The 10,232-nt window shown below is 33.7% G+C and overlaps 1 protein-coding gene across 1 annotated transcript; it reads right to left on the bottom strand.

Moving 5' to 3' along the window:
* Positions 1-236: 236 nt before the first annotated feature.
* LOC129877485 (26S proteasome regulatory subunit 10B homolog A-like) lies at positions 237-8,345 on the bottom strand. Its single transcript, XM_055952995.1, has 10 exons — positions 8,176-8,345; positions 2,916-3,035; positions 2,303-2,439; positions 2,047-2,208; positions 1,841-1,927; positions 1,668-1,754; positions 1,436-1,573; positions 949-1,140; positions 774-872; positions 237-688 (listed from the first exon to the last, which is right to left on the bottom strand). The coding sequence occupies exons 1-10, from the start codon at positions 8,276-8,278 to the stop codon at positions 614-616; spliced, it is 1,200 nt and encodes a 399-aa protein (XP_055808970.1). The 5' UTR covers positions 8,279-8,345; the 3' UTR covers positions 237-613.
* Positions 8,346-10,232: the final 1,887 nt, after the last annotated feature.

Raw genomic sequence — 10,232 nt, 5'->3', positions numbered from 1 at the left:
AATATTACATGTTATTTTCTTTGATTCAATTATCACATTATTTGTTGTTGCTAACTATTCTTTTATCCATTATTATCAACATGACTTCTTTTCTATTGTACCTCCTTTTGATACTTGATTTGATATGTTTTACTTCAGATAAAAGTCTATCGAAAATAATTTCTCGTAGGACTAAGGCTATGTTTACATCACCATCACCATCCCCATAGCCCCACCTGTAAAATTACACTAAATATGTAAAATTTCTCCTCGCACATTTGCTATATGAAAATCAAGCGAAAGGTCTCTGTTATATGAAATATCTAACATGGTTTCAGAATTCAATCGCACCAACTGCAAATTGAGCAAATTATATCATATCTTCTGACCAATCTTTCACCTTACCATCCATGACAAAGTACAAAGGAAAAAAAGTCCGAGACAAAGCATCTGCACTGAACAAAACATTTGACCACGTGCCGAATGCTCTCTTAAAACATGCTTTACATAATTCCTGAAGATGGGCAATACAAGTATATGGAACTACAATCGTAAAGCAAGTAGCCAGACACAGATTGTGGAACTGTCCAATAGCTCCTTGGGGTTGGTTATATCACAGAATGGCAGAAATCCCTCACTCCTTGCCAAAATCAGCACTATAATGGGCACTTGATTCAAGTTTCTTTGCTTCATTCAGTTTCCTTACAGCCTGTAATAAAATATTCCCACTTTGACTCAAAATATTTATTACCCTCCAACTAACCGATGAATTGTAAAAGAAGAACCAGACGTACCTTCATGAAATCCTCATGGATGACATAATCACGCTCTGCCCGTATTGCTGACATACCAGCTTCAGTGCACACATTTCGAAGATCAGCCCCATTAAAACCCTGAGTGAGAAACAGATTGTCAAAACTCCACTTAGGTAACACAAGCAAACTAATTTTCATAGGATCACTAGCACACCTCAGCAAGCTTAACAACAGCTTCATAATCAATGTCACCATGTTTGGCAATTCCTGCAGCATGAATCTTGAGGATCTCCAATCTTGATTGTTCATTAGGCAAGGGTATTTCTATCTTTCTATCTAACCGACCAGGACGAAGAAGAGCTGGGTCCAAAACATCTGGCCTGTTTGTTGCCATAATCATTTTTACCTGCAAGCAGAATAAAGATTAACTACTTAGCATCGACGTAGTTTTTACGAAAAAAAATAAAAGCAGAGGGCCAGAGGACCACAGTACTCAAAGCCAAACTCAAGCAAATAACCCATATTCTCTCCTGATTTAAGTATTCTCTTTCTTTTTAGTATGTACATATATGACAGACAAATCAAATTTTGAGGAATCATCCTTATTTTAGAATCCACGAAACAAGAACTGCAAGTAAGGGACAAAGTATGCACACCATAGATCATAAATCTACAGAATATAATTAAGATCAGCTTAAGACCTTTCCAAGCTGATCAAATCCATCCAACTGATTAAGCAACTCCATGAGCGTTCTCTGAATTTCACGGTCTGCACTTGTTCCCTCGCTAAATCGACGCCCACCAATTGCATCAATCTCATCCATGAAAATGATGCAAGGCTTCACATAAAGACAAACTATTAGTACATTTTAAGGCAGTACCAGCAGTGGTTCACTGGATTTAATATATCCAGGATGTTTTTGAAGTCCTTACTTGATGATCACGAGCATAGTTAAACATTTCCCGGATTAATCTCGCACTCTCACCTATGTATTTATCAATAATGGCACTTGATACTACCTGCATTTTTCACCAACTATAAATAAATGCTGACATTATGAAATACTTTGAAAAGGGAGGAAATAACCAAAACCTCTACTATTCACCTTTAAGAAATTGGCATCAATGTTGCTAGCAATTGCCCTGGCTAACAAGGTCTTGCCAGTCCCAGGAGGCCCATAGAGAAGAACACCCTGAGACGAACAAACTTGGTAGCATCAGAAGAAACTAAAAGTATCAGCAATTTCAACTATGCAAGCACCATGAAGAATGCACACACAAGAATATGGTCAGATTATATTAAACAAGGCACCTTTGGAGGCTTAATTCCAACACGGAGGAAAAGTTCAGGGTTCATCAGAGGTAGTTCTATTGATTCTCTCAGCTCTCTGATCTGATCTGATAGTCCACCCACAGCAGAGTAGCTTATATTGCCAGGATCTTCATGAAGCATATTATACACCATAGGATCAACCTGTCATAAGAAACTCAAGATAAGGAACTCAGGGAGGGACAAATATGATAATTCTCTACAAGTTCCCAATACTAGCACAGAAATAACCACTAACTTCACGTGGGAGTGCCCTCATGATTGTAAGAGTCGTCATATCGAGAACCACTCTAGTACCAGAAGTCAGTTTTTCCTTATCCACTTTACTGCGACAGCCAACCACATACCTTGGACCGCTACTGGCTTTAACTATCACTGAAAAATATTATATGTTTTAAGTTAATCGCAAAAATTACTTCAACTTGTTAATAACAATGAAAAACTGGGTCAATAGAATTATTCCTAACATAATGCAATACAAAGATGGATAAAATAGTAAATATGGCTATGCATGGTTTATAGCTAAGAGAATAAAAATGAATACGGATGAACAGGATGAACAGTATGAACAGACATGTATTCGTGATTAAACCTATGAACAGCACCACTTATCACTAGCTCACTGCTATCTTTGCAGCACAAAACCAGAGTGTTACATTTAGAAGTATTCTTCTCTAGGTAAAAGAATAAAGGTTAGTATTCAGGGACTCACTTCGACATTATATATTTTTTAATTTTTAATCTTTGGGGTGTGAGAATACGGGCCAATCATTGAATTATACTCCTTAAAATCCGTAGATCTCAAATAAAATGACGACAATCAACGGAAATACGAGAAAAGAATGTATTACAGCGTTCGTTATCTAGAGGCCGGAGCACTTCGCCTATGATCTGCCCAACACTCTGAAGCGACTTCAAATCATCTTCTGTTTTATTATATTCCCTTTTGGCTCCACGCAGATTCTCTTTCACTGTGTACAATTTTACAACCAGCATCAGTTATACAACAATTGAACACAGAAAGACAATAAATAAGCAATGAAGTTACTACTACTTGGAAGAAAAATTGCATGGGGTCTTATATAAAAAGAAACAAAATAAATAGATAAATCAGTGACCATTAAGGAAATATAAACAACGGTGACAGCATAATTAACCGGCACAAGGCAGACTCGTTTCTTTTGAGTTATCATTTCTCAATTCCTGATGTAAGATGTGCAGTGTCTGGATTTAGGTTATTGATGATATACCGATTAAAGCACATACAATAAAGCTCTCATTGATTGATATGGAAGTTGTACAAAACAGAGTTGCAGACAAAACCAGAATAATTGGCCTATCAGAAATTTTACAGTGGATAATTATAAAGAATACTGAGTAAGTCAATCGAGAATCATAACAAAGAAAGCACATTATTTGAATAAATAAATCTAAGCAAAGAAGGTTATGATCCCCCTTAAAATACTTGAATCAATCTTTAAACTACAATGGTGATGTCTGATGACTTCTTATGATGAAGTCATCACAACTTTTCCTCAATAGTGTAGACCCTTTGCCAATTAGGAGTAAAGAAAAAACAAAGAAGATAAGCATAAATGAGAAAATAACTAGGAAAAGAAGAACAGTCATAAAAAGTAACCGCAAACAGAGATATCGGAGTAAACTGCCCAAAAGGAATCTACCCAGGGGTGTGTATACCATGTATGCTTGAAATACCGATGAGAACACTCAATACCCATGAATTCATTATAAAAAATAAGGTTAAGGTTCTAATCATCTTTCCCCATCCCAGATTATTAGTTCCAAAAGGCCTCCTAAACAAAGTCAAAAACCTTAAGGGCTCGTTTGTTTTGGATACAAGTTATGATGGAATTAGTTATGTTGGGATAAGTTATAATGGGATTAGTTATGCTAAGAGTATTTTTTATTGCTTGTTTGGTTGGTCATATTCAAAATTATATTCATTGCATAATTTCTAAGAATAAATTGTTTGTTTACAAGAACACCCTCCACCTTATTTAATTCTTTTTTTTTTTTACATTTTCTGTGCAAGCTTTAATTATTCATTCCTAAAAATAAAATTCCCATCTTATTTAACTTAAGTATTTTTATTTATGCATTTCCATGAATGTGCCATGTGTTTTTAAAATTAACTTTCATTTTATTTAACTTAAAAATAAAATTTTCATCTTATTTAACTTAAAAATAAAACTTTCATCTTATTTAGCTTAAAAATAAAACTTCAATCTTATTTAGGTTAAAAATAAAACTTTCATTTTAAGTTTATTAAAGTAAAAGAAATTTTATTATTAAAATTATCTACATTTTAATTGATACATAAAATATAATTTTTAAGTTAGTAATAAACTATTTAATTAAAAATATGTAATTTAGTAGTGGAGTGAACATTTGAAGAGGAATCAAAATATAAATAAACATAAGAATTAGACAAATAAATTCAACTTATAATATATTCATAAATAGAAATTGTATTTATAAGATGTAATTTTTTAATAAAAAATGTATATTATCATAAAAACAACGATTAAATAAAGTTATGAATGTTGTTAAAAATTATGTTAATATACATGAATGTAAAATTAATTAAGTGGTGTATAAAAGAGAGTTTAAGGGGGTATTTTTGTTATTTTACATTTTTATCCCAGGATAACTTACTATTCCACCTCCAGGGAGGGATAACTTATCCCAGTACTAATTGTTAATCCTGGGATAAGTTATCCCAGTCTTTGCAACCAAACAACAAATTAAAGGCCATTCAAAAATTATCTCGGGATTAATTTTTCTAATCCATCACACCAAACGACCCCTAAAGAATTAGCCAACTTGTCATGGATATTTGGACGAGGCTTAAAGCTCATAGATACTGCTGAAAAAGAGCTTCTATTTTTTCCTCTTTTTTCAATAAAAATTGTGACACACTATAGCTTTCTGAAACTTAATAATTATTCATGTTTTTTTAAATCAAGGACTTATTAATCATACATGTTTGATGTTCTACAGTATTAATAATCAAATACATAATTCAAAAACAAGGAGAAAATACTCATAATTTATACCGCATTTTGTGTTTACTATATCTCTTGATCTTTTAATACCTCTTTATGTTTATAATTGCTTTCTCTATTAAAACTAGTTCTTCAAGCGTTAAGACTTCTACTCAAGAAAATATTTTCTCTTAACTTGCCATTTCCTAGTAGAAAACTAGAAATTCTGTGCCTCAAACTTCTTACTAGTGAAAAATCCGCTTTAATCTTTCTTGGCATGGTTACAAACATACATGTTTCTCCCAAACCATAAAACTGATTTTCTCATTCAACCAAAACATTTTTGAAGCTTCGTTAGTTTCTCCTTTCTTCAAATAGGGAAAGAAAGCAATGCTATTTCCATTTTGTAAATCTTACTGGCTATGGGAGGTCATTTACTGAAGCCCTTTCAAAATGATAGGTTTCAATGATGTTGGAGTATATCTAAATTAACTATGATTACCATTTGCAACCTATACTCAAACTAGTTAAGAAGCACTAGCACTGATACCCTATGATATAGAGCTGCATTTCAGCAAATGAACTTAAATCAAACACAGTGGAAAACCAAAAAAAGAAAAAAAGAAAAAAGAAGGTAACCTTATCAACTGTTTCCTTATACAAAGGTTTTATAGACTTATGATGTTGCTTTATAGGTCAAGATATGAATTTGAGGTCCAGCGATGAGAAGTTTTTGATAAGGAAAACTATTTTGCGATGTTTCTGATTTCTAAGATTCTTTCATAAAGATAAAATACAGCTATGAATTACAGTAAGGAATAACTTCCTCAAGATTTTTAGTTTTGAAAAGTTGTGATGTCATTTTAAAGATCAGGTCATGAACTCGGTGTACAAAGGCAAGCTGTTTCTGATAAGGCAGGAAACATGTTCTCATTTTTCTGAATTGTAAGATTCTTTAATAAGCATAAAATACACTACGTGTTCATTGTGATCGGTTAAAAACTATACTTTAAATTGGTTTGCAAGTTGTAGGACAAAAACAAAGCTTTCCATCATTAGCTCATAATTACAAGAGACAACAACAACAACAAAATATCTAGTGAAACCCCACAAGTGGGATCTGGGGAAGGTAGAGTGTACGCAGATCTTACCACTACCTCGTAGAGGTAGAGAGGTTGTTTGTGAAAAACCTTTGACTCAAGTGCAGCAAATCCAAATATAAAGAAGAAGGAGACATTAAAGAAAATATAGCAAGTCACCAGGAAACAGTGCAAAGTCTACCAGAAAGAGCAACAACAACAAAAAATAGTGCAATAATCAAAACACAACAACATACTAAAAATAGATTATCGAAAACAATCACAAATAATGATGAATATCAAGAACAAGAACTACAGTAATACATCAATTGCCAACACCAACCATCCTAAGCAAGAAAACACTACACTATCTACTAACCTTCTACCCTAATATGTGTCCTCTACACCCTACTATCTAAGGTCATGTCATCGGTATACTGAAACTTTGCGTTATATCCTGTCTTATCACCTCTCCCCAATACTTTTTCGGCCTACATCTACCTCTCCTCGTACCCTTTATAACCAACCACTCGCACCTCCTTATTGGTGCATCCACACATCTCCTCTTCACATGTCCAAACCATCTCAGAAATTAAAAGTTACAGAAATTGAAATTAAAAATCCTTCTAGTTGAACATGAACTCACTAATGATTTTAGGAAAGTTACTGTTGTAAGCTAGTAGATGTTTGTTGACCAGACAACCAAGTAAATGACACTTCAAATTGAGTTGCCTATGGTCAAGAATAAAGCTTAGTGCTCACTATCTTTATTGTTCAAAGACTCCAAAGTCAAGTGAATCAGTGATGTTAAATGTTAAAATATGAGTAGATTCACGACATGTAACACATTAATGGAAGAAAGTGATTGCTTATAGAAAATAATTACTTACATTACTACAAGTCGATCAAGACTCCGATATAAAGAATCTCCGTGATGTATAATTTACTATCTAATCCAACAAGAATTCTTCTTCTTTTCTCTTGTCACATGGTATCAAAGCCTCTAACATTTTGATAAAACCTAGGTAGAAAGAAATTATCCATTTGCTAACCAGAAAAAAAGTGAAAGCATTTATTGGATGACAAACATCCAATGCCAAAAACAACAAAGGACCCTAGAGATCTTCACACCATGCAATTGCTCTCATTGTGCATTGCTCTAAACCAAAACTATGATCTTCCATTTCTTTCTTTCTTAACTTAGGGGTGTGTTTGTTGGAAAATGTTTTTCAATATTTCCATATTTGGTGGATCATATTTTTTGGAAAACATTTGCTTTAGAAAAACAAGCTCCTTGACAATAATATTAAAAAAAGACTTCCCTGGTAGAAGTAGAAAAACAAGTTCCATAAGAAGCATTCTACATTGATTGTCTCCTCCTCACCCTCCAACACACCTCACCGCAACTTCCACCCCCATAGCCCCCATCCCCACCACCACCACCTCATCTCTTTTGTGTTTATCTAGATGATATACAAATGCTTTTGGGATAACATTTTTGCTTACTTACCAAACACAAGAAAGTAAGGAAGAAAAGTAGTTATTTTCTAGGAAAAGATTTTTCAACAAAACATTTTCCTTCGTACCAAACACACAATAAGTATTTTTTTATCCCTCAAAAAGCAATCATAGCATAAGCCCATGGACATATTCATAGCATTGCAAAAGTAATCACAGAGAAACCACTAAAACATGTGTGAGGGTGGTTCCAATATAACTAAGCTCTTTAGGAATTAGTAATTTTAGACGACAGGACTTTAGCAGAAACCGCATGGTAAAAGGGGGATGCATTACATTACTATCATCAGGGATGCACACCCCAGTTTCAGAGGCCTCATTCACAGACTTTCTCCATACACGTACATATATGTAGTATATAGAATTATAGATACATGTATAAACTCATACATATGATGTGTGCAGTGTGCACGCATTCACTGCCTATAAATTCTCTATCAGGTTCAGGCAACCAAAATGAAGATCAGAATTCACGAAGACTAGGGTTTTGAGATTTTAGAGAATTTTACCTGCATCTACCCGAGCATTTAACTCCTTCTGCTGGAGTAGCTTTTTCCGGAACTCAGCATATGCTGTACGGCGGCGGAGGACATCTTCTGACTCGCTCGTCATCGGAATTTTCTTAATAACCTTAGCTCCGCCCGAATTCAAATGACGAGAAGAAACAGCTTTTCAGCAAAATGAAAATGAAAATGTGTAGGTGGCAACTGGGTGGGCTTAAGTTAACTTTTCACTTTATTCAAAGCCCAATTGTATTTGGATCTTGGACCCGGTTGTCTTTAATTTTCCGGGAAAGTATGCAACCTGTCCATTTAAAATAGGATTTTTTACAGAAATAACATATAAAATCATATTTTCTAATACTTTCTAGCGTTTTAAAATATTTCAATAATCTCTAATTTAATATTTCTCTCTCCAACCTCTTGATACATGAATCTTAATATTCTTCTAAAATATCTGACGTGCTAAATTTACTCCTAAACTAGAGGCTATATTTCTGTGTCTGTTTTACAACTTCCTTTTTCAAATTTTATTCATTATTATCGAAACCTAAGAGAACTGAAGAAAATCTCCATTTTCATGTCCATTCCTCTTTTTCAATTTCTTTGGTTGTTGTTGAAGTCCTTCATCTTCTTCGTTGATTTCGGCGCTAATATGGACTCTAATCCATCATTTAGTGTCGGTATTACACAAATAGGTGATCCTCCTTAAGTAGCTGATGAATGCGAAGTTGTTCATGAAATTGGTGTTCTTCCTCAGTCGAAAAATCTTGTACAAACAGAAAAAGTTTCTCAAAATGAAGAACTTCCTCAAGTTGAAGAAGTTCATCAAATTCTCCCTCCGAGGCGTGATTTGATTCGGGCTGAGGTAGGGTTTCGTGAAAATAGATCTAAAAAAATTCAGGATCCATTATTAGCATTGAAAAAAATCGAAGCGGCTACAAGTTTAAAATCACTGGTAAAAAAATATGCTAAGCAAAAGGAAAAAAAATCAAAGCTGCTACTTCGCACCCTTCTTTACCCAAGGTATTGCTTTCGTAATGTATCTAGAATTTTGTTGATTCAGTAATGTGATAATTCTTGACATCGCATGTGTTTTTGATGATGTAGTCATGTTATAATTTTCATGTATCAATTTAAACTTTATTATTCGAATTTCATTGTATCAAGTCTGATTCAGAAATTTCATTGTATAAAGTTTTACTGTATAATTCTAATTTCCTTGTATCAAGTCTGATTCATTGTATGAGTGCCTTGTATCAAATTTTCTTTTATCAAATTTCATTGTATCAAGTTTTTTTGCATCAAATGTTCTTGTATTAAATTTATTTGTATCAAGTTGTCTGTTATCAAAATTTATTTGTATCAAATTTTCTTATATTAAATTTCATTGTATCAATTTGAGTGTATTAATTTTTATTGTATATAATTGGTGGGTCTAAGATGTCATGATCCAAATCCGGGTGTGATGACACTCATCTCAACCCACCGAGATAAGTCAGCCTAATACCCAACGAAAAGTAAATGCTTAAGAAAATAAAATGAATCGAACTTTAACTTAATCAAAAACACATAAAATAAACTCAAAATCCCCTAAGATTGGTTGTCACGTGTACAAACCACTAATATATTACCAAAATACGAAAGGAAATACAGTCATAATTGGTTGTCACGTGTACAAACCACTAATATATTACCGAAATACGAAAGGAAATACAGTCATAATGTCTTTGTCTCTAGAATAAGACTAAAACATAATAAAAGAGTAAGAAGTGTCTGTTAAATGGATGCAATAGTTACCTCAACACTCGAAATGATAGCCTCGGATGTTGTGAAAAATACTAGGAGATCAAGCAGGTCTGGGCTCACATCCTACACAAGTGTAGAAGCAAGGGGTGAGTACCAAACAACACGATACTCAGCAAGTGTACAACTAAAACTAAGCAAAGTTCAATAGATACACGTACTCCTGTTCTCCCAACCGAACCTCCTTAACTACAACCTGCATAAAACCAGTCCAACTCTACACTTTGTACAATAATAATAATAATAATACAGTTCACGAA

Source organism: Solanum dulcamara, chromosome 12 (assembly GCF_947179165.1).
Source record: "Solanum dulcamara chromosome 12, daSolDulc1.2, whole genome shotgun sequence".
NCBI classification, from domain to species: domain Eukaryota; kingdom Viridiplantae; phylum Streptophyta; class Magnoliopsida; order Solanales; family Solanaceae; genus Solanum; species Solanum dulcamara.
The sequence above is the reverse complement of the archived record's forward strand: the minus strand, read 5'-3'. Positions and strand labels throughout refer to the sequence as shown.